Below are 26,175 nucleotides of genomic sequence, written 5' to 3'. Positions count from 1 at the left end.
TACAAAATCACAGAAAAGTATGTGACCTAAAAAACTGGCATTAAAAAATGTGTTTGATTGCTGTAATTCTAATACATCTTAATGATAGTGATGAATTAATTTTTGTCCCAACTTTCAGTGACATAGATGTATTAGTTTCAGAGAGAGTAGCACCTAAAGCTAAAAATTTTATGACATTTGAATTTGACTCACCAGGTCTACAGCTGCCATTGTTGAAGATTTCTGTATCCTCCAGCTTATATGTGGAGGCCGTATTTTGAATTCAGGACTCTTGTCTTTTGTAGGATTCTTTTCTCAGCCTCCCGCACCCTCAGTTGGTCAATTGGCAGAAGTGTATTCTTTGTGTTCATCCCAGGTTCTACGCCCTTATAACCGAAAACTTTCAGCTTGATGATGGATTTTGAGGTCCACAAATAGTGATTTAGACGCCCTCCTGCACACAAGTTATTGAAACTTTTGATGAAACTTGTTGGGGTTCTCCAATGGATGCATTTAGCAAGCATTTGCTAGATTTAAATAGATAGGATTTGTAACACCTGTTGCATGCATTGTTAGGGGCTAGTTCTAAATCATTATTACTTCTCAGTAGTACTTTGTCCATACTTAGTCTATACGGATAAAATAATGGGTCTATCAGAAAGGACTTAATGACTTTGAAAACCCATAGATTTATTCAATTAACCGACAGACATGATTTTGGTGTCCATTTTGTAGGAAAATGTTTCAGTTTATTCTCACAGATTTTCAGTGCGACTTCCATAGGCAAATTTGATGCAGCATGTCACATGTGACTTGTTGAGTTGCGAGGTAGATTGGAGCTCTAAGGTCTGATAAAGACACCAGTAAGGGTGAAGCAAACAAAGTACCTTCATGATTCCCCATAAGGTGAATGTGAGAGCCATACAATTGCCACACCTTGGCTCACCCACCTACCTGGAAAGCATACATTTAAGAAATATCAGAAATCCTGGACTTTCGAGAGATAGTGTGGCAGTGCACCTTCTTGAATAAACTGTACACTGTGTTCTTGATCATCATCAGTAGGAAGACCAAAAAGTTTTCCAGGGTATCTTGTGCGAGGTGCATTCAAGTTCTAAGGCCTCCGATTTTTTTTTTTTTTTTCTAATTAACTACTCACCCGAAATCGATGAAACTGGCGTTACTTCTCGATGTAATCGCCCTGCAGACGTACACATTTTTCACAACGCTGACGCCATGATTCCATGGCAGTGGCGAAGGCTTCTTTAGGAGTCTGTTTTGACCACTGGAAAATCGCTGAGGCAATAGCAGCACGGCTGGTGAATGTGCGGCCACGGAGAGTGTCTTTCATTGTTGGAAAAAGCCAAAAGTCACTAGGAGCCACGTCAGGTGAGTAGGGAGCATGAAGAATCACTTCAAAGTTGTTATCATGAAGAAACTGTTGCGTAACGTTAGGTCGATGTGCGGGTGCGTTGTCTTGGTGAAACAGCACACGCCCAGCCCTTCCCGGACGTTTTTGTTGCAGTGCAGGAAGGAATTTGTTCTTCAAAACATTTTCGTAGGATGCACCTGTTACCGTAGTGCCCTTTGGAACACAATGGGTAAGGATTACGCCCTCGCTGACCCAGAACATGGACACCATCATTTTTTCAGCACTGGCGGTTACCCGAAATTTTTTTGGTGGCGGTGAATCTGTGTGCTTCCATTGAGCTGACTGGCGCTTTGTTTCTGGATTGAAAAATAGCGTCCACATCTCATCCATTGTCACAACCGACAAAAAGAAAGTCCCATTCATGCTGTCATTGCGCGTCAACATTGCTTGGCAACATGCCACACGGGCAGCCATGTGGTCGTCCGTCAGCATTCGTGACACCCACCTGGATGACACTTTCCGCATTTTCAGGTCGTCATGCAGGATTGTGTGCACAGAACCCACAGAAATGCCAACTCTGGAGGCGATCTGTTCAACAGTCATTCTCTCCACTTTCTCGATCATGTCGTCAGACCGGCTTGTGCGAGCCCGAGGTTGTTTCGGTTTGTTGTCACACGATGTTCTGCCTTCATTAAACTGTCGCACCCACGAATGCACTTTCAACACATCCATAACTCCATCACCACATGTCTCCTTCAACTGTCGATGAATTTTAATTGGTTTCACACCACGCAAATTCAGAAAACGAATGATTGCATGCTGTTCAAGTAAGGAAAACGTCGCCATTTTAAGTATTTAAAACGGTTCTCATTCTCGCCGCTGGCGGTAAAATTTCATCTGCCGTATGGTGCTGCCATCTCTGGGACGTATTGACAATGAACGCGGCCTCATTTTAAAACAATGCGCATGTTTCTATCTCTTTCCAGTCCGGAGAAAAAAAATCTGAGGCATTAGAACTTGAATGCACCTCGTACTTTATTCCGTTGTTAGGTTTTTTGGAGACAGGAAGGTCTCAGTACGAAAACATATCAAGTTTTGGGCCGCATGTCCATGTTCCAGTGATTTTTTGTGGATTTTCACTTTCCCAAATCTGATGGTTGTGTTTATTAACTTCACAATGTAAGTGAACAGTCAGCTTGTCACTAAAGGTAACCTTTCCAATGAAAACTGCATCTAACCAATGTAACATCTTCGTACAAAAGTCCTTAGATATAATCCTGTCACTGTCTTTTAGTTTTTGCACCTTTGTAGACTTGATTTGAGATATAATCATTTTCTTAATACATCGTAAACTGTCGTATGTGGGATGCATAGTTCTTGAGAAGCACGCTAGGGCATTTTTGTAGGAACATTCACAAAGTTTTGTCTCACTAGTTCGATGACATCAGATGCACGGGGATGACCTGAGGATTTGTTGTGTGTTACTAAACATAAGAGTTTCGGTAAAATACTTGTGCCACTTATAAACAGTAGGCCTGCTGGAAGGGTCTTTTCCATAATCTGTACAAAAATTATACTGCACAGTTGTCTCAGATTTACTTTCTTCAAATCAAGACCCACACTGAGTACCCTCAAGGCTGATAGTCTTTGCTGCAGCTGCTGCTAGAACTTGCAATGGCACTGTTCTGTACTACTGAACCACGAGTCGAAACTTGATATATCTTCCTTCAAGGTGACATCCAAGACTAAGTCTGTAAGTCATATGAATAAGTGTGTACAAATTTTTTTAGAGTTACAGAGTCCTTTTAGATAAACACTATATAACTATAAAGACAATAAGATTACTTCTTGAAATTAAGCTTCTCCTTCAAATCACTATGATGAGTAAAACTTAGGGAATTCTGAATTGATGTTAAATTGTTACATATACTTGCTTAGCTCTGGGGAGACCAATTTGAAAAGCGGTGGTCAAAGAATAAGTAGAGTAAAGGCAGAGAAAGTCTGCTGCAGCTGTGATAAACACAGCTGAATTGCCAACAGGGGGGACATGGTCTTGTTTAAAAAATGCTATCTTTCCTATCATTATACTCCAAACATACAAAAGTTTAACATACTCTTCTTCAGAAAGGACTGGGGTATAACTTAACACAATGAAAAAATCATTACTTTAACGGATTTTCACTTCCTATTTGCCTTAATGTGATTCATGCATGGTTGGTCTGTGGAATAATCAGTTAATTGTATTTTTTGCATCTGTTGCTCACAATCCTTTGATTCGGCTTTTTTTCCCCCCAGGATATGATTGATTGCACTGTGTGCTGAGTTAAGAAATACACAAATGATGATTTTTTTGTTCTTTTGTTACAGAAAGGAAAAAGGGGACTCCTGGTACTAGCACTACCAGAAATTTATGGGTTAGTGGTTTATCATCGTCAACAAGGGCAACAGACCTGAAGCATGTATTTGCTAAGTACGGAAAAGTAAGTTCACCTTGCATTTGCCTGCCACCAAAGCACATTTCCAAGCTAGATACTTACTTCTGCTTTGTTTGTAGGTGGTAGGTGCAAAGGTTGTAACAAATGCTAAGACTCCTGGAGCTCGATGCTATGGCTATGTTACAATGGCAACCAGCGACGATGCTACAAAATGTATTCAGCATTTACACAGAACTGAGTTACATGGGAGAATGATATCAATTGAACGGGTACAGCATTTGAGTTGGTAATTTCCATTTGTATGTTGTCACAATATTTGTTATTAACTAAACAGATATATTTTTAGGCAAATGCAGATGCTGGAGGCCCCCCTAAGAAAACTGATGCAAAAGTCCCTGTAACACCTAAAAAGTTGGATGAGAAAAAGAAGCAAGAAAGGAAAGAGGGAGATAAGAAGTTGGCAGATACTTTAAGCAAAGGTAGGTTGCGTTTAACATATCATGTTAAATGTTAGCATGTTGGAGGGCTTATGATTCAAATAATTTGTATGCTTTGAATGGCTCACTGGCTGTCACCCCCTTACCATAACTGAACACGTCTAAAAAACAAGGTGAAGGTTAAATTTAAGGTCTGTAAATCGAAGTATTTGAAGCATTTAAAGAGTGCTGAAAGAATGAAAATCCCGTCTCATTGCTGACCAGTGAGCTTTGTAAACATATCAAACCTACTCCTCAGTCAGAGAGAGATTTATGCTAATTAAACTTGATGGATTATGGTTGAAAGCTCTCAGAACGAAGTTCAGGTGTATGTTGGAATTGGTACTTCCACCTTGTCTGTCTGAATCATGGCTGTACAGGATGGCTAGATATTTGCGTTCTGGAATGCCCATGGCATAAAATGACTCTGTATGCGTCATTTATTTTCCTGAAGTTTTTTAAAAGAGGAATGAATAGGAGGAGGCTGGGGGAGAGTATTTGTACTTTATTATGGTTGTCGGAGTTTACAAGTCTTCAGGCACAGACATTTTTATTACTTACTTTCGAGCAATTCTAGCAAATCGTTGTTACAGATAATAGTAATTCTATTTTCCAAATACTGAATTATAGCATGCTGTGCATAATCCACAAATTCAAAACAATCATCGGTAAATAGTACATACAATAGTCCAGTCAGTCAGGATACACAGAAGTAAGAGCAGGTTTATTACCTTACACAGATTTAATGAAAACATACATTGGCAACTCACAGTATGATGATGATCCCCTTATCTCACCTCGGCAACAATTTTGCAGATGTTTAAGACAAATAATAACAAAAATGTATGTAAATTTATGTTCAAGTATTCAGTACCTAATTTGATGATACAACCTACTATTTTTAATTTACGTTTATTTTGAAATATGTTGGGAAGAGGGAATTTCAAACTATGGACAGTCTAGGATGAAATAATAATAGTATTATGTAACGAATAGATTGCTGTCTCTGTATAGAGGAGATGTTGAATAGCAGATAGGCATCATGAAAAGACTGTTATACGTTTAAGCTTTTGGTCTAAATGCCTTCTTCTGAAGTAGCACACGTGCACCCTTGTAAGAGCGCATGGCAACCGGCCACAGCAGCCAGAGACAGGTGGTAGTGTGTGTGTGTGTGTGTGTGTGTGTGTGTGTGTGTGTGTGTGTGTGTGTGTGTGTGTTTTCTACTTCAGAAAGAGGTCGTTACACCAAAAGCGTAAATGTACAGCCTTTTCACTAAAAGCTTAAATGTATGTTTTATAGTTCTGCCTGTCAGTGGCCCAGTATCTCCTCTGCATGGTGAGTAGCAATCTGTCCTTTCTATAATATTGTTGTTAAAGAGAGAACTTAATAAGTTATGGATTTTTTTTTGTTTCAAAAATGTGTACATGATTCAGAGTTGAATCTTATTGTTCAGTTATTAGTGTTAGTTGGAAATGCTTCACCTACTCCAGGTTCAAATTTAAAGGATTGGTACACACTATACAAACTATGATCAAAAATACATTTTTACAGCCTATTTCCCTCAGATATTCAATTAAAATGTACTGAAATGCAAAAGAAGCATGTTTAAATATTTTTATAAGTGTATTGCAGGAAAATGCGTTCTGCAGATCACTAAATGTAGCAAAGTTGAAAATAAATCCACAGCGTAGATTTGAACATACTGTAGTGCAGTCTGAATTTGCGGTATTAGTAGGTCAGATTCTGAGACAGTGAATAATGTCCAGTGTCTGTGAAATCACCATCCTCCACAATGAGTATTTCAGCAGGCTATATCCGTAAGTCAAGAGACCGCATAGAAATTGCCAGGTTTAGCAACATCTGACATGACTGATGAGTTGCCATGAAAGTTGAAGGAATCTGCACCATGAAATATTGCCCTTTAGTGTATTCGTCTCAGAAATAAATTGCTGTGAGTGTGGCGGCGGGGTGAGGGGAATTGTTGCTTTTTATCGGTACGTTTTTCTTCTTCATGAGGACATAAAACAACTGTCATTAACTTTACAAGAAGAAATTCTCAGTTGGAAAAGTTGTTCTTGGTTCTGTTTTATAGCCTTCGTTCAGTCTTTCTAATAAGTCTTCAATACATTATACTTGCGTTATTTGCAACTGCTCTTGCCTCAGAAGTGCCTCACTAGAGAACTAAAAGTTGATCACTTCCACATGCAGTGAATGTGTCAATTCACTATGCTTGTACTTCCCTCCAGTGCACAGACACAACACATATGGTTGCGTCTCCAAGCAGCTTAAATGATTTTTATGTTTCGTTCATGACTATCCCTTTACCATTAAAATAGCCCTATCAGACTTGCACGACTTCCAAAGCCTATTGCATGCTCTCTAGTCACCATAACTTTCCAAACAACAAACATCACACTTCAAAATTAATCTTTGTCTGTGGCCACACAAATATCAATCTGTCATGTTCAGTGATGTGCAGAATGATTGTGTGTGTGTTTTTGTTTTTTTTTTCCCCCATTAAAAATTTGAAACATGAATATTAAATATGCCTTTCAATTAATCTTGTAGAAGGCAATTTTTTATTTTAAGTTGTTATTCCTCAGGATTTAGTAATGAAGCAATAAATTACTATTGGTGGCCACATCTTACATTTGCACCTACCAGTATCTAAGTGTTATATGTTACCACACAGCCCATAAAACGACAGTAGTAATAACTGTGTATCAAAATACTCCTAAAAGTAGCTCATAATCTGCAAAAATTGTTTGCAGAATGTGATGGACTCTCTTACAAACACATTAAAATAAGTATGGAATTGGTATGAAATTTCTGTGAGGCTGAAGTAATGTGGCATAATCAGAATTCTATTTTTATTCTCACTTGATAGAAGAAAAACCTTCCTTTCGGAGCATTGTGCAGCAGCTTTTTTGCTCTTTTAATGCCATTGAAAAAACTGGCTCTTAGGCAGTAATAAGATATTGGGATACTTCATGTTTCACAGTTGAAAACTGGAAAGCCATAACATTTTTAAACGGAACCAAAGAAACTTTATGAAAAAGTAATTATGTGAACCACAGCTAGTGCGTTTGCAGGTTGGTGATAAAATCTGGCACTCCTTTTGTTTCATATTACTACTTCGTGCACAGTGTTTCATGTATCTTGAAAAGTTATTTTATTTGTGGGTGACATGGCCTTTTGGTGAATTTGATGGTAACTAGGATTCAACACGAAATGGATCAGCAAACAGTTATAATTAACTGCTTTAATCAACCAATTACTGTCACTTACAAAATACAGAGAGACCTTACTTTACATCCCTCTGAGGCACCATGTGATTTCTCTCAATATAGAGAACAGCTGAGTGTCATGATCATAAAGTAACATGGCATTTTATATGACACAATTGGAGATTTGAATGAAACTTCATACACACTACTTCATGTACCAACTGTAATGAAGTGACTTAACAAATTGACAGAGCAGTTCACAAATCAAGAGAAAGAAAATGTCAACAGATAAAGGTTTCTTCTGATAAAGGACAGTAAATCTAAATTGGAAAAATAATGATGTAATGAAAACTGATCCCAGTTATAAAAAGTGCCATGACAAGCGGTATGAACTCCAGATACAATTTATAATTGTATAACCTCTGTGCATGAAAACATCATGCACAGTGTACGAAGATACTACATTCCAGGATTAGCGCACACAAATGCCACTTACATAACATGAGCAGCTACGTGCAGTCTCTTCCCAAAATTTGCGTTAGGCTTCGAAAGGACCACATCTGCACAACAGTTGTGCCAACAATAAGTGGCATGTTGTGCTTCTGTAGATACTAAAAAAGAAGCAGAGGATGGCCAAGAGAAGAAAGCGGAGGAAGGTGCCGACGACGAAGAGAACGAGAATGTTGTGAAGGCAGCAGACAGCAGTGAGCGGAATGGGCGACCCGAGAAGCTGCGCAGCCGTCAGGTGTCGCGGGAACGGCGCGGCTTATCAGGAGGACGCAGCGAGTTTCCAAAGCAGTGGCGGGAGCGACATCGCAGTGCTGGTAGCAGCCATCACTCGACCCATCTGTCCAGTCGCGGTCGTCTGCACAGTCGCAGCCCTCTGCACAGTCGCAGCCCTCGTCATCGTTCGTATCGGCGTGCGTCACCAGTCCACAAGCCTGGAGTTCTCACCTTCACTCAGATCCGGGTAAGCGGACAAGACCTCACAAATGTGTGGAGAACCTCATGCCAGAAACAGTGGGTGCTGAACGTGGCAACCATCTACATTTTGTAACATCTCTTGGAATAATGTGTGACTGATTCGTGTCCTTTAGCAGCATGTTTGTAGCCCAAAGGTTCTTCAGATCGTGTGGTTTCATCTTGTTCGTTATATCGTAAGAGATTTTAGAGAATCATTTTGTGACACACTTTGGTTTATAATGCATATATACTTCGTAAGCATTTTGTTTAGTATATGTTCTCGAATTCTCGCCTAAAAGCACTGAGCTTCTCTGAATAATGATTTGCGACTTCTCTGTTAATGTTTTTATATTATTTATCATTGATATCTGATTTTCCAACTTTGTTGTTTCACGGTGTTGTTGTGTTGGGAACATAAAGAATAGCTGTTTATTAATGCACTACAGTATTAACAGTAAAGTTACAGGGTGTATACGCCCTGGGACAGCCGGTAAATTCAGGAAAAACCTGATAATTTTTTCCATCTGGGAAAATTCCAGGAAAAACCTGCGAATTTTTTAGAATTGTGGGAAATTTTTATTGTTTTAGTTCTCAGTTAATTCTTTTTAATTTTCACTGGTAAGAACTGATATGCAAAAAAATAATTTTATTTTAGCCCACTCCTGCAGAACAATACTGCAGCAATAAAGCAAAAAACAAGAGAATAACACCGAAGTAAAAAATTGCAAAGAAAATGTGCACACAAAAGCATCTTGAGGCTGCTGCAAAATGTGTCTTAGGCCTTAGGACAAAGACAGTGCAATACTTCATAACAACAAAGTGACAATCGTTTAAATATCTACCAAGTTCCTGAAAAAATATTGTGAATGGTAGTTTTCAGAGCATTGCTTTCAAAGTAAATTTCCTTTAAAAAAAAATGAATCATGGAGCATTTTACTCTCATTCAAAATTTTACACTTTGAAGACCAGCGACTTACAAAAATTACAGGCCCAAAAGACCTGCCATTTATGGAATTATTTAAAGTTTTAGTCTTGCATTTGTGTTTGATATATCTTGAAGATGCAAGGTGAGGTCTCGAACATAATTGGTTTTTCTGTGGAAATGTCGAAGTGTTAGATGGAAAATTTATTCAGCCGGGTAACCCATGAGGTGTTCAGTGCACAGGAATGAAATTTATAATTCTGCTTGTCAGAAATATTCAGCTGCTGCAATTAACGCTACACTCTCAGGATTCTACCTAACAACACCCTATGATGCTGTATTTGATGGAATTGGTATTTATGCTTTTGTAATACAAAAATATGTGGTGTACATGTTGCTACGCATTGTTTCTCAGTTTCGTTTCATGAAGTGCTAAGAAGTTCTACACTGGTGTAAAAGTCCTCCTTCACCATTCAAAGTATTGATAAGCCATACAGCTTACATAGAAAGTATATTGTTCTTAACATAGAAGAAAGGTACTTACACGTGGGGGAAAATGTATTTTAACTGAGGAATCCGTGAAAATATCAGAATTGTGCCCCCCCCCCCCCCCCCCTTGCCTTCATATACACCCTGATTTATTACCATTTGTCTCAATATTTAAATCATGTTAACAACCTGAGTAATTATAGCTTCTACGTCTGGTTTGTCCTTCCCGTAAGAAATGTTTTGAGTAGTCTTATGACTATTGTATCGAGATAATTATGCTCACTTGTGAGTAACTCCCATGATCTCTACTGACGTTTTTAATTATCTGAGGGTTCTGTCCTAAATATAATTGTTATATATGGTGATTGTATAGGATTTATTGAAACATCATTGAAAATTTTCTATAAATTATGTTGATTTTAAAAATTGGTTTCTGTGATGTGGCCCTCCCAGTAATGCTGCAAAGCAAACTTAAAGAAAACTTCATTTGAAAACATAGTGCTGAAGCATTGATGGTGAATGTAGGAGTGCCACAATAATTTTGTGTGTGAAGGAATTAACGAGATTTGAGAAAGACTGTTGCTCATACATGGTGAAGTGTAAAATAATTTTAGTAGTCTAATTCTTCTGTTGATGGATCTTTGTATGAGCACTGTAATGGCCATACAATTGGCACATTGCTGGAGAATTTCAAAATTTGGTTCCTACTGCATGTTTGAAGAAACACAGATTCCAAACTGATGAGAACAAATTTTGAATGTCTAGTCAGATATCACTCTAGCAACATTTCTCAAAAATATGAAATAGTTCACAAATTTATTTCATGGAAAGAGGTATGGAAAAGATGCGACAGATGGGCAATGCATTGAGTTGATAGTGACTAATGGATTAAAATAACTACAGTGATAAAACTCACTGTGTCATTAGCCAGCATGTCTGAATGTAACTGTTAGATTTTGTCTGCTGTTACCTTTTTTCTGAACTGATAGTGTTGAAGGCAATTAGTTTAATTATAAAACAGATCTTAAAGTTATAGCATTGTGACTAGAATGTGTGCTTTCTTCTCGGTTGTTTAGTTCCTCCAATTGGTTTCCTTCCTGTCAACCCATTTACCTACTGCACTTCTTGCAATAAAAGCTACTATGTGATTAGTATTATAGTTACCACATTATAATCGTAGTTACCACACACTTTTGTTCTCACATGCACATAATTATTTACAAATTGTGAACAAATGTACTTGTTCTAAGCAGCTACAGTTCCGCAAATGTTCCTATGTAGTTCATTTGTTCGTGGTACACCACGAAGTATTCGTCCATATGATTGGCAACTTTATAGCTGCCATATTTAAAACATGACTTTGTTGTTCACAATCAAAACATACCTTATATATTCTAGGAGGAGTGATTTTCTTCTCAGTTTTCATTACTTTGACTCAAAAAATGTTCCTAACTGCTACCTATCTTAGCTTGGTTGTCCCTTAGAGCCCGTCAGGCTGAGCCATATAGTTTTATCAGCTGGTATGTCTTAATTGGGCCGAACTTTTGTTGACTTCATCCTCTTTGGTACTGAGTTCAATATATTGTAGAGGACACTTTCATCCATTGTTGGTATATCCAGAAGGTAGAAGTTGTTGTTGTTGTTGTTGTTGTTGTTGCTGCTGCTGCTGCTGCTGCTGCTGCTGCTGCTGCTGCGACTGTCTTCAGTCCAAAGACTGGTTTGATGCAGCTCTCCCTAAACCCCTTGACATATCTTTCCATGAGAGACTGTGAGGATATACATTGATTGTATGTGTCAACTTCATTCATTCTGTGATTGTAATCAGTAAAATAGTTGGATTTAAGCTTTGTTGTTCCAGTTTCATACATCTCCACATACTCTGGCCCACTATAATAGATTGATAGGTGGACGTTTCTTCATCAGTCCATGTTACAGAAATAATATTATTGGGTGATATAAATGTTAGTTCTCTCTTCTTTGGGGTAGTTCCAATGAAACAATGTGGAATTTCTGTCACAACTGCAGGAGTGCGCCTGTCTAGTAATTCCCTGAGAAAGTTAGCAGAACTATATCAATTGTCTGTGTAAATATTTCTCGGCATCCAAAACGGTGCACATGTTTTGAGCACATTCTTTTCTCTGGCAAGAAATTTCAATCCCATCACCACTCCTCCTTTCCAGTCTGTATCTTTGTTGGAAAGTTTTTTGTGAAACAAATTCTCTGTAATTGTTCCGCAACTGCAGGTGGAGTGATCTTCCATTCCCCAGTTTATAACAGTATTTTTGGTTAATCAGCAGTGGAATGCAAACACCTAGACATAGCTGTCTCAGTGGTATCATTTCAGAGAAAATTCGTACTAAATTATTTTTCTTTTTGATCTGATGTAAGGAGTAGAGATAAGTGTCCCTTCATTTTAGGATCCGTTAAGGAAAGCAGCTTGTGTTGTTGTTTGAATCGGAAGCTGATGTTTTTGCTGCTTAATAGTGTCTCTTGCTATTAACTCTTTTGTAAAAGTTCATTGAAGTTATTTAGGATTTTGCTACAATGTAGTAGAGCTGTATACTTCAGATCAGATACTGCAAACTAGTACTGTGTTAGTGTAATTTGCTATATTGTCTCAGTTCATCTTTAAACAGGTAGTAGGATGCTTTGTTGTGTACATTCAGTTTCTCTGTCATCTAGAATGCTACTGTTTTCATAGCTTTCAGTTTTTATCACTAGTGTCATTGTCTTCACAAACACTTCAATGATGAAAACAAGTTTCTGCGAAAAAATGACAAATTCTGACTTTATTCATTGTTTGTCTCAAGTACACTGTTACTCATTAAACGAAGACTAAATGCATGAGAACCAGATTTCTCAACTCATTTTCACAAAAACTGAAATCCTAAATGCTGTGCATCAGATATTTGTAGTACCAGGATGTGCAGCCAGAGGGACCTCTCCCGAGTCATTCCACCAGGCAGCATCACCTGATGGTGACTAGGGTGGCGTTGGCAGCTCTGTGAATGTGCGTACATTGCAGACGTGTCACGAGAAAATGGTTATTTCTTACGAACTATGTGTAGCTGTGAAATGTTGTTTTTTACTTGGCAAGAACTCGGTGGAAACTGTTGTGATGAAGCAAACAGCTAACAAAGAATATGCTCTTAGTAAAAATAGTGTATGACTGGGAAATTGCCTTTGAAGATCAGCTTCGTTCTGATTGCCCTTCTAATCTTCGAAGCGAGCACAACATTAGCAAAATGTGTAATCTGATCAGTGAAGATCAGTGAATCAAGACCAGTTTGAGGACTTAACCAGTTTGTGCCGATCAATGAATCAAGACCAGTTTGAGGACTTAACCAGTTTGTCCTTGAGCACAATTTACATGTTTTGACTGTTGAATAGTGGCAGCAAAGTTTGTGCCGAGACTTCTCAACAGCGATCAGAGGGATCGTCATGTTCATGGCTGTCATGGAATGAAGGACGCATTCAAAAACGATACAAATTTTTTTAACAAAATCATCATGGTGATGAATCGTGGTAACAACAGTCAACTCAGTGGAAGTCAACTGGCTCACCTTGTCCAAAAAAAGTTCTGCAGGTGAAATTGAATGTGAAGATGATGGTGATCTATTAGTATATTGTTGTTATTATTATTATTATTATTATGTTATATTGGAGGGATCATACACTCACGATTTTTTTCCCACAAAACCGACGATAACAAACAATTATATTTGGAGCTTATGAAAAGGCTGCGCTAAAGTTTGGTGCAAAAATATCTGGCTTTGTAGAATTCCAGTGAGTGGTTCCTGCATAATGATAATGCTCCCGTGCAAACAGCTCTGTTTTCACCAGTTTTTTATCCTTAACGAATACGACTACCTTGGCCCATGTATCCTATTCACCAGATTTAGCACCCTCAGATTTCTTCCTGTTCCACATGATGAAATGAGACTTGGAAGTGAAGCGTTTTGCTGATGTTGAAAACATAAAACGTGATTTCACAAAGGTGCTAGCAGGTATCAAAGAGGATGAATTTAAAAGGTGCTTCCAACACTGGAATGCATGTTTGAATAATAGTGTTCATGCTAATGGAGGGTACTTTGAAACAATGAAGTAAATGCTTTCTACAAAGAAATTCTGGTTATGTTTGGGTACCCCCTTGTATAATACTACTGCTGCCCCTACCAACACAAACACCAAACTCTACCTGTATGGCCACAGTCTAAAACAGAAAGCAGTTAGCTGAAACTTGTATTCTTATTTACACAGTATCACAATAACTTTCAAGCATAAACTATCTTTTAATAAATTTGTTGAGTTCTGCATTAATTATTAACCTGCGATATACAGTGTCCGTTGTAAAAGTTCAGAGATTGATTTTATTCCTGATGTGTAAGTGATGTTAGCAAAGTGACTGCACTGGCAGCTTGAACTAACAACTGTCAACAGATATGCATTCAACAAAATATATGTGAGCAGGCAGTGTTAAGTAGTCAACATGAAGCTGTAGTGTGTCTACATTCTTGTGTCATAAATCACAATGGAGCAACATGTTAAACCATTCTCCCAAATCTTTTGAGGAAGAGATAATTGTGTGCAAAGTTTGCTCCGCATACCTCACAAAATCATCACAGGTTGTGTTTTTCAACACGAACCTATCACAAAATGACAAACTGCCGATATTTGCACAAAGGATCAGAACTTCAACATAACCGACTCAAAGGAGGTTTTTTCTGACTATTTTATAGTCGCGTGAATGTTTAGTGTTTGGTACACAGTGGGGGGAAGGGGGCGACCATTTAGAACACCTGAAGAATTTAAAAATAATCATCTTAATGTTTTTCTATTTTTTATTATTAATCTGGTTCCCAAAACTTCTTGAACTGAGAGAGCATCACAATTATTTTTTTGCACTTACTTTTGTAACTGTTGATAATTGTTAAAAGTTCCTTTCACAAATTGACTGTGTAATCAAAGATTCATTAGAATTTGGCCAGCCTGGGATAATTTGGACTTCAAAAATTTATGTAGCAGTGATGTAATTTTTGCAATACATTATGTACTCTCCTTGTAACAGGCAACTCAAGAAAAAGGGAGGAGGTGAGGAAAGAAATCTTACTTCAGCTCTTGCATCATCTATCTATTGTATTTGACCCATTGTGAAGAAACTTCAACATTTATATCATAGGAATGAATACCATATTTGTATAAGCAATCAAAAAGTTTCTCGTTGACACGTTTTTGCTTGCAATGATGTGGTATTTATGTTGGTGTAAGCTTCAGTTAATATGCAGTACACATCTGAGATTAAAAATTAGAATTGATTTCCGTGTGTGATTGCAGAGTGTTGTTTTATATTTTTGCTCTCTACTTGATAGGTTCATTGGAAAAATTATTTTGGTGTAGAAACTTCTGTAATCAATTCCTCATTTTTGCATTGTCCATTGTCTTTATGGAGTTGGCATTTTAGTTCAGTTTTGGCATTGTTAATGGTAGATAGTGGCTGGATGCCCTTGCTGACACCGCCACTTTCTCCCTGGGACAGAATTTGTGTTCGCTATCAGTTCATGTCAAGAACAGCTCATGTTAAGTGTGAGAATGTTTTCTGAATGTTTGTGTAGTGTATAAGTGAAGTGGGACATGGTTGCCATGCCTGATACTCTCCTAGTTGGCTGTGGGGAAACTGCCTAAAATCCCCATCTGGGCTGGCCAGCAATGCATACCTTGCCATTAATCTGCCAGGCGGATTCGATCAAAGGTCAGCATGCCTTTCTGTGTTCCAGGAGTGGGTGCTTCAATACATTCAGGTATCTGGAAGGTCACTTTATTCTATTCTTACTCTGAGTCATATCAAGAGTTAAGTGAAGTTTAGATTTTATATTGTTATGTGTTCAAATACCAACCACCTGATCACAGAGGGAAGGTCAAAAGAACGAGTGTGATCAAATGGTGGTGATCAAATACTTAGTGCATAACTAGTGATAAAAGAAGGCAAAGTTACAAGGAAACAGAACAGGTGGCAAGGGGAAAAACATTAAAAGTACTTCCCATAGACCACTTTTTAAAGTGGAATTGGGTCGGGGGGGGGGGGGGGGGGGGGGGGGATGTCTATTAATATTTTTTTTTTCATGGAGACACTGTAAAGAAACATTTTGTGTGTCACCTTTAAGCACTTTAACTTGGGATTCCTTGAGCTCTTTCAGGCAATTTTTGATTTGGGGTATTGTGATATTAAATGAGCTGTAAAGTTCACTTTTCGGTTTTTGTAACTTGGTATACAAATTGCAGTAGCTCGTGTACAGAGATACATTTCTCAGTGTGTAGTGAGGGAGGGGATGTAATATGTAATGAGTTTCCTAATCACCTGTACTGATTATAGTGATCAGTTCATTCAAGATGCCTTACTTGTGTACCTACATATCTGGTGTTCTCCATAGTAAATTGTGAGCAGCAGATATTCGCTATTAAAATCTGGAGGACATATGAGAAACAACTAATAACTCTTACACTGTACACAATTCAAAACTACCCATACGTATTACTAAAACAACCACTGCTCTGATACTGCTTGCTTTCACCTGTGTGGCATGCTAGAAACTGTAACTGCCACGTTATTGGAGCATCTGTACATCGCAGTACTTCACTTCTTGGTATTAAGAGACCGAGTCATTAATGTATTTGTTCTCTGCCTATTTATTGTGAATATTCTCCAAGTGACTATAAAGAGTCTGATAGTGTACTTCTCACCACACCATATTAAGGTTTTACCCAGTTTCATTCACAGGTAAGGTATGGGATGAAAGATTGCTGATATATTTTTGCAATTATAGTATGACCCCACTTTTACATTCCCAGAATGAACTTTTTCCCATTGTTTGTCATCAGTCTCTTCGAACTTTGTGTTCATGATGTTATTCCCCATCCTCTTTCATGTTGTTATAAATTTACAGTCATTTTCACTTAATGAAACATGTAATTGGTGCATAATGATGTAAATTGGTTTCACGTAGTGTTTACATCATGATGCAATAAACTCTGATCTCTGGGCTCCCTAATTCTGAAACTGTAGAAATCATTAAAAGTGGGAACAATTTGTGCTGCTAATTGTTTCTCCTAGCATTGCCAACCTAACAGTAACAATATTGTATGTAATATTGTGGGAAGTTGCATCATCGGTTGAAGTTCTGGATTGTGCGAAACGTTCAATATTAGTCCAAACTGAAGTGAAGTTGGCAGTTAAAAATAAGAGATATGGTGATAGCTCATCCGGTTAATACGTAGGCTAGCTTCAAACCATCACATGTGCCTGTTAAACTTTTGATTTTCAAGGCTTTAGGAAAGGTAAAGGTACCATAGAGGCAATTCTGACATTGTGGTTGACAATAGCAGCAAGACTGCAGAAAAATCAAGACACATTAATAGGATTTTGGTCAACCTGGGAAAAGCACTCCCCGCTATCAAATAGTGCAAGAGGTTTGTAATTCTGAGAAAAGTAGGGGTCAGCTGAAGGGAAAGACAGGCAGTGTAAAATATGTAAAATAGCCTAGAGGGAACAATAAGAGTGGAAGACCAAGAACAAAGAGTTTGGATTATAAAGAGGCCTTTCGTCCCTACTATTCAGTAGATTCTTTTTAAGAAGCTGTGATGGAAATAAGACGAAAGTGGAATTAAAATTAAAGGTGAAAGGCTATCAATGATAATATTTGCTGATGAGATTTCTATTCTAATTGAAAGTGAAGCATCGTTACAGAATCTGCTGGATGGAATGAACAGTCTAATGAATACAAAATATAAGTTGAGAGTAAATTGAAGAAAAAAGAAAGTAATGCGAAGTAACAGAAATGAGAAAAGCAAGGAATGTATCAGAATTGAGATGACTAAGTAGATGAATTAGTGTTCTGCTACCTATGCAGCAGAATAACACATGATGGACAGAGCAAGGAGGACATAAAAAAGCAGATTGGCACTGGTGAAAAGGGCGTTCCTGCCGAAGAAAGTCTACTAGTATCAAACGTAGCTCTTAATCTGAGGAAGAAATTTTTGAGAATGTATGTTTGGAGCACAGAATTGTACAGCATTGAGACGTGGGCTGAGGGAAAACTGGAACAGAAGAGAATCAAAGCATTTGAGTGTGGTGCTGCAGAAGAGTGTCGAAAATTAGGTGGACTGGTACGGTAAGGACCGAGGTGATTCTCTGCAGAGTCAGTAAGGAAAGGAATATATGTTAAGACATCGGGGATTAGTTTCCATGGTAATAGAGGGAGTTGTAGAGGGTAAAAACTGTAAAGGAAGAAAGAGATTGGAATAATTGAAGATGTATGTTGCAGGTGCTACTCTGAGATGATTAAGTTTGCCCAGGAGAGTAATTGGTGGTGGGTCACATCAAACCAGTTAGGAAACTGATATCTCTCTTTTTAACAGGGGATGTACTGTGCACATCGCCACCCCCCACCACCCAGCCCCGTCTTCCCTCCTAGAATATCAAATGATGTATCAATTATTCAAATACAGTCATAATTGTCAAACTATTGGCACAAATTTTAAAATATGTCTCAATTTCTGAAGAGTTAAGATGGCACCCATCAGAACATCGGAAATTAACAATATTGGCCTGCAGAATTCATTATGCTACCAAATATCTATATACGTTTAACATTGTGATGACGTTTGTAGAACACAAGTATCTCTTTGCATCCACAATCTTACGGAATTATCCAACCGCATATTGCTAACTACACTGTGTTCCACATTTTTCTTTCAAAAAACATTTTTACCATACTATATAGCAAGTTGTATAACTGGAAGCTAGATAAATAGCTTATTTACAGTTAGATATGATCTAGATATATAGCGTGAGCATAAAGTTTTTACCTGACAACAAAAGTTTATTTCGAAGGAACCGAGCTAGAGACAGCTGTGCAGTAGCTTAACTCAAGAGGTTTTTTTATGGATACATTTCCACACTTCTGTGAGGTTTTTCAAAAAGTAGTGTGGCTCATGAAGTTTTTATCTGTACACTAATATACATGTTCTGACGGCATCTTATTTTTCTCTCTTCCTCAGCCATGGGTAGTCTTTCAAGAAGTTGGTGCTGCATCATGCTTGGGGTTTATTAGTTAGCTAGTTCTTGGATGAAACTGGACAGACGGGACTGTAGAAAGACAGACATAATGACCACCAGATTAAAAAAAAAAAAATCACTAGAAGAAACTAAAACAAATTTAATTTTTTCATCAATAATAAGTGCTTAAAAAGTAATTTCCCACTATTTATATTTTTCTGCAATTCACACCATTCCTGTAAAGGGTCAAGTCTATGTGAAATCAACCAATGGTCTGGTTCTTGACGTGTCAGATTTTGATATTTTTTGTATATTTGTAGTAGTAGTACTAGTAGTAGTAGTTTGCATGAAAAATTCCAAATTAAAAATATTTTGGACATTTCATTTTTGAAACTTCAAAATTATGCAATTTGTTTATGATATGAACCTTGAAATCACCATATCTCAAACTATTTGACTTACAGACCTCAAATTCAAACCATTTTATTCATTTTCTGACAAGCTTTGAAAATATGTCCTAATTGACAATAATCATAATTATGTTGAATTTTCTCAGATTAAGTTAGTTTTTAATTTTGAAAATTTCAAAATTAGATTTGTTTGTTTTGAAAGGAAAAAATGTTAATGGAACATTATTTGTTAACACGGGTGCCAAATTTCATGATCGTGTGTCAGAGGGAACATATTTTAATAACATTTATTTTGAAACTTCCTGGCAGATTAAGGCTGTGTGCTGAACAGACTTGAACTCTGGACCTTTGCCATTCCGGGTAAGTGCTTACACTTGCTCATGAAAGGCAAAGGTCCTGAGTTTGTGTCTCTGTTGGGTACACAGCTTTAACCCAACAGGAAGTTTCATATCAGAGCACGCTCTGCTGGAGAATGAAAATTTCATTCTCATAACACCCCTCAGGCTGTGACCAAGCTATGTCTCCACAGTATCTTTTCTTCCAGGAGTGCTAGTTGTGCAAGTTTTGCAGGAGAGCTTCTGTGAAGTGTGAAAGGTAAAAGACGAGGTATTGCCTGAATTACGGCTGTGAGGATGGGTTGAGAGTCATACTTAGGTAGCTCAGTCAGAACACCACTTGCCCGCAAAAGGCAAAGGCAAATTTTTTATTTCCTGTTAGGTAGTAGAAATCCACATTTGGTTGGCATTCGTGTGTCGTCGTCGTCCCCCCCCCCCCCCCCCCCCCCCCCCCCTCTAAAATTTATAACATATTTCCAGTGGAAAGTAGGCCTTCTGTTATGTTTGCAAACTGTTATTTGAGTTTCTCATTGAACTGGGGCTAAAGAATCAGGTTTTTCAATGATTTGCTCTTACTCGGGCACTTTGTAAACTAATCAGTCGTCATCTACCTCAAAATTTGTCTGGCAAGATCCTCCACCTCTTCAATCACATTATCAGGTTGCTCATGATCCCCCTGGGACAGAGATATTTCCAGGCACCATGCAATGTTTTTTTGTGAAATTTCTTTCGAAGATTGTGCAACAGGCCTCACAGCATCTAAAACACTAAATTGCTTCCAAAAGTCTTTGAGAGTTTGTTTTGTCTCATAGCTTAGTGTAGATGTGCAAACGATCGTGTCTTGCTGTAAGCTGTAAATGTTTTAATGACTCCTTGGTCCATCGGTTCAAGCAAGCGGGTTGTATTCAGTAGCATAAATACACCTTTCACATGTGGATCAAAATTAAAGTAACAGGACAATGAACTTGGGTGTTGTCGATTAATAGCATCACTTTAAATTGATGTGTTTTAATTGGCAATAACATTAGACTATGGATGTCAGGTGACAACCAGACCAGTTTTCAATAGGACAGCTGTCACCCAAGCTGTAGCATTTGACTTCCAAATCACAGGCAACCTAGCTTTAGATGTAGCTTTTAAGCTTGTGCATTTTCTGAGCAATAAACAGAGGTTTTATTTTACAATCACCAGCTGCATTCACACCAACCATCACTGTCAATTGATCTTCGTTGGCATAAAATTTGGAAATGTTTTCTCTTCAGCGTGGTAGAAGTTCTTTTAGCCATCTTCATCCAGAGCAGACCAGTTTAAGTATGTTGAATACGTTATGTCTGACATAACTATCTCCTGTCAGTGCCCTGAGTTTGTCTGGTAGTGTGAAAGTCTCTTTAGCAATGCTTGCCACCTCTCCACTTTCTGCGATGTTATGCAAATTATGACAACTTTCGAATCAGCTTGCCCAACTGTTACTAGCTTTAAACATTCCTTGTTTGTCCACTTCCTCAGTGTCTTTCGATCTCTTAAAAATCAGCTTAGCTTGAGAGCACACTGTGTTCTGATCAACATGACGATTTTCCACTCTTACATTATCACACTGTAATTGTAACATTGTTTCCATCTGAGTGATAATACCATGGCATTGACGAACAGTACTTGAATTCAAAGATTACGCATGTTTCACGAATTCAGGAATGTTTTCTTTACCTTCTGTAAATGTCGTAACTGTCAGTTCTATTAGATCAAGCTTCTTTGCCAGTTCACAACGTCTAGATTTTACTTCAAAGTCTTTGATAATATTACCTTTACCTTACAGAGCTAATGATTTTCTTTTCTTGTTCGATGCAAATTAATCAGTTCTGCTTTCTTTTGGATGACATAGTGGATAAAACAAATCCATTTGAAACACGTCCAGACTTGTCAGAAGACTTGTCGGTGGAGTGAGGGACGAAACCCGTAATTCTAGATTTGCATAAAATGGTGTTGTATACGTTGGGAAAGGACATATAAATAAAGTGTTTACTTTTCTTTTTTCATCTCTTGGTAGCGCACAAGCCATCCACAATTTGTCGTCACACGCACATGCACAAGCAACAAGTCCTGTAATCTATTCAAAAGCATGCAGCATCGGAAAATCAAAAATCCTTAAAATCGGAAACAGTTTTTGCTTTACCTTTGCTCTAAGAATAAATGCATGATACTTGGAGTCCATGTTCCTGCTATAGCTTTATAAAATCTTTTTGCCAAGCTGCTTTCTTGTGCTGCATGCTCATCATTTGTCATTTAGAAGTAACTGATAGCATATATGCTTTACCCCAAACAGTTGGAAGTAAGTAAATATTTGATAATACTGCGCTTCCACAACTAATAGAAATGTTAAGAAAAACAGTATGACTTTCATTTTATGTGCATTTATGGAGCCACTGCGTCCTCATGCGACAAAGAGCCCAACTGAGCCAGTGTCATGATTTAAAAATGTCTAATTTCCCAATAAGGTGCTGAACTGCACATGTTGGAATATAAGTACAGTATTCCACTTGGCTATGCTTGGTACTTGATCATATTTCAACATGTGCTTTTCAACATTTTATTAGGTAATAAGCATTTTAAATTGTGACACCAGTACTTTCCTGCCACTTTATCACCGGAGCACATGTGCTTAATGAGTTAATGTATACAGCAGCCTGGTCCAGTTTTCTCCCACAGTGCTTTGGTGATTCCTTTATTGAAGTGAATTACTGTCAACAGAAATTTGTTTTGCTAGATTATGTAAATTAAAAACGCATATTATCGTAACAGTATTGTTGTTATATGCCATAGCTAAGTAGAATTTTAAAAGGATAAAGCAGAGTGTGCTAAATTAATACTCAGTAATTTCATTTCAACAATAGTTTTATGAACCAGCTTTCAAACATAGTGTAGATTAATTGTTGCCTGTACAAATGGCAGTAAAATAAAATTTATTTTCACATCTTCCCTATAGAATACTGTCATGAAATTTGGCACACACATTAAAGCCTAGTTTACACGATGACACTAGGTTGCAGGCAACTATGCTACCGGCCACTGCTCATGCGCGCATTTGTGCAACTAGTTGGTGAAACTAAACATTTTCGGCGTGTTCCATCTTTGGCGACACTAGTTGCAAGAATTTTGAGGTTGTGTGTGTTCGTAAAGTGTAGACAAACTGAAATATGAAGTGGGGGACAGAGAATAATGTTCGCTTTTGGATATCTATGCTTTGCATAGGTGTTTATGGCATTTCGGTGATGCTGATTACAAAAATACGCAACATATTGCTGCTCCTGAGACCATCATGTGCGATCAGAACATAGATGGTTTGACAGTATCTGAGCTGCAGGGCAAAATTTATTCGGTTTGGAGCACATACACAACTGAATTAAGAAAAATACAAGTGAGTAATTCTATATGTGGCAATGCTCTTTTCTAAAAGGCTAAAATCTCATCGTTTGAGGTGGCTGACTCTTTGTTAAGGAATACTGTTGACAGGAGGGAAGGCTACACAAATCGAGAAGCTGCATTCTTTATTCAATATTCATCTATTTAAAACGTAGCAGCAGTGATCCCCATTCACATGTTATAATTTTGAAATATTGCAACTGTACAGATCTATCTTCAAGATAATAGTTTGCAAACCATTCTTTGCTTAATGTGGCCTACTTTGAGTTATTATTGCTGTTAATGTTAATAATTATTACTGTTAATGTTAATAATTATTGGTGTTAATGAAAAAGTGCCATCACCAACTAAAACCGCATCTTATAACACGCCGAGTGTTCTTGATTGTAATGCATGCAATATAATAAGTAATTTCAGTTCTGGCAACAGTACTTCGTGCATTGCAGTATCTTTACTCCTTTTCACGTGCTAACTCTACTTAGAAGAAACGTGAACAGTTCTGGTGACATTCTAAGATAACTGAAAGAGCTTCTTGGGTCTTCCATTATAAATTATTTCAGCAAGGATGCTGAGCAACCGACCTGATGTCTGTTCTTCATCCAGTCATGAATTGAAATACATTTCTTATTATTTTTCTTATGCAGTGATTCCACGCAACTAGATTTTTCTCCATTACAACTCGTGCGATGTGCAGCTGCCAAAACTTTCATTTCAGACACGACTCAGAGACCCTCAAAATGACGAAACTGAAGTGTATGCTGGTGGCGCTGTGCCTACAGTCAAATATGAAACCATTTGCGCGCAACTCATTTCTTCCAACGAGTGGCACAACCCAATGTCGTCGTCTAAACTAGGCTTAACAAATAGTGTAAGATTGCCCTGCACTTACTTCAAAATAAAATATTTTTAAATTTTCAAAATTTAAGGAAGTTGTGGTTTGGGAAAATTTACCAATTTAATGAATTTGGTCGAACAGCAATATATTTAAAACCTATAATAAATGGAAGAGAATGGTATGAATTTTAGGTCTTTGAGATATGGATAGCTGCTACTCATCATTTAGGAGAGATACTGAGTCCCATCCAAGATTTTCGATTGTTTGTTTCCTTTGAGATATGGCCATTTTAAGGTTTCGAAACGTGGCAAAAATTGCAAATTTTGGAAACTTTTAAAATCAATAACTTGGAAACGAAATGCCTGAAAAACGTTCAATCTTGGATTTTATCTAATGACAAATTACAAAATTCTAAAAAATTAACATTCTCTCTCTCTCTCTCTCTCTCTCTCTCTCTCACACACACACACACACACACACACACACACACACACACACACACACACACACACACCTCATCTCCTGCCCTCTCGCCCACACCTCTCATCTCCTCCTCCCCCCCCCCCCCTTTCACCCACAAATTTCTCATCTCACCCCTCCTCTCGCCTGCACGTCTCTCATCTCACCCACCCACCCCCTCTCGCCCGCACGTCTCTCATCTCACCCACCCACCCCCTCTCGCCCGCACGTCTCTCATCTCACCCCCCCCTCTCGCCCGCACGTCTCTCATCTCAGCCCCCCCTCTCGCCCACACATCTCTCATCTCAGGCCCCCCCCCCCCTCTCGCCCGCACATCTATCATCTCAGCCCCCCCCTCTCGCCCGCACATCTATCATCTCAGCCCCCCCCCTCTCGCCTGCACATCTATCATCTCAGCCCCCCCCCTCTCGCCTGCACATCTATCATCTCAGCCCCCGTCTCGCCCGCACATCTCTCATCTCACCCCCCCCCCCCCCACAGCTCGCCCGCCGGTCTCTCATCTCACCCCCCCCCCCCCACCTCTCGCCCGCACGTCTCTCATCTCCCCCACCTCTCGCCCGCTAGTCTCGCATCCCCCCCTCTCGCCCGCTAGTCTCGCATCCCCCCCCCCCCTCTCGCCCGCTCGTCTCGCATCCCCCCCCCCCTCTCGCCCGCTCGTCTCGCATCCCCCCCCCCCTCTCGCCCGTTCGTCTCGAAATCCCCCCCTCTCGTCTCGCATCCCCCCCCTCTCGCCCTCTCGTCTCGCATCCCCCCCTCTCGCCCTCTCGTCTCTCATCTCCAGCCCCTCTCGCCCTCTCGTCTCTCATCTCCAGCCCCTCTCGCCCGCACGTCTCTCATCTCCACCCCATCTCGCCCGCACGTCTCTCATCTCCACCCCATCTCGCCCGCACATCTCTCATCTCCACCCCATCTCGCCCGCACGTCTCTCATCTCCACCCCACTCCTCTCCTCATTTCGCCCGCACGCCTCTCCTCATCTTGCCCGCACCTCATCCCAACACCCCTCTTCTCCCCGTTAAATGACGACTCAACTGAAACATTATCACCCTGCATGTATCGCTCACATATATATACGTGAAGACAAGTGTATCACAAGAGTCAAATGTTGAGAAGTCACCATAGTTTAAAATCCATGAGTATAACATCAAAGAGTGTAAAGAGAGGAGCTTAATGTCTAACTTTTTCGACATTCCACGTCTCTATCACTGCAAATCAGCACATGATCTGTGGAATCTGCCTGCAGTCTTGAAGATCGATTGCTATATGCTTAAATGCTAGTGACGTGATGTCTTCTGACCTAAACTACACATCCAGAGCAAAAGAATAAAAATGTGAAAGAAAGATAGAACACAAATGATGTATTCACAAATAATTAGGCAGCTCGACATTAGAATGTATTGTTTTTTATTTATTGGTATGAGAATATTTGGACGGTTGCACATCTAATGAGACAAAAAAAGTCAATCAGTTCATTTCTCCATTGTCATCACAACCAGATAAACTATAACATTATAGTAATATCCATTGATTTAGGGAATACATCTGTTGAATGTCACTTTCAAAACCCACTATTTTCCTGATGGTCTGGCAAGCATATTCTGAGGCCAAATGTTGGTTGTCAGTTCTTTCTACCATAATTTTAATGTAAAAAGCAAACCTCGGCCTTTAGGAAGAAGTAAAGATCCAATTTTTACTTTAAATAACTAGCAGTTTTGATATTAATAAACTAATTTCCGTAGAATTAAGGGTTTCCCCCCCCCCTCCCCCCTCCCCCGTGGGGATAG

General features: G+C 38.8%; 1 protein-coding gene across 2 annotated transcripts in view; it reads left to right on the top strand.

The window, feature by feature from the left end:
• LOC124804708 (scaffold attachment factor B2-like) overlaps positions 1–26,175 on the top strand; it is a 233,832-nt gene that overhangs the window by 161,444 nt on the left and 46,213 nt on the right. For both annotated transcript variants that reach the window (XM_047264971.1, XM_047264981.1), the window contains exons 8-11: positions 3,719–3,831; positions 3,906–4,055; positions 4,133–4,265; positions 8,098–8,459. In XM_047264971.1, coding sequence (XP_047120927.1) covers positions 3,719–3,831; positions 3,906–4,055; positions 4,133–4,265; positions 8,098–8,459 — 758 coding nt within the window. The remainder of the gene's footprint in view (positions 1–3,718; positions 3,832–3,905; positions 4,056–4,132; positions 4,266–8,097; positions 8,460–26,175) is intronic.

Source organism: Schistocerca piceifrons, chromosome 1, assembly GCF_021461385.2.
Source record: "Schistocerca piceifrons isolate TAMUIC-IGC-003096 chromosome 1, iqSchPice1.1, whole genome shotgun sequence".
NCBI classification, from domain to species: domain Eukaryota; kingdom Metazoa; phylum Arthropoda; class Insecta; order Orthoptera; family Acrididae; genus Schistocerca; species Schistocerca piceifrons.
Note: the sequence above shows the minus strand (reverse complement) of the source record. Positions and strands in the feature narration are given on the sequence as shown.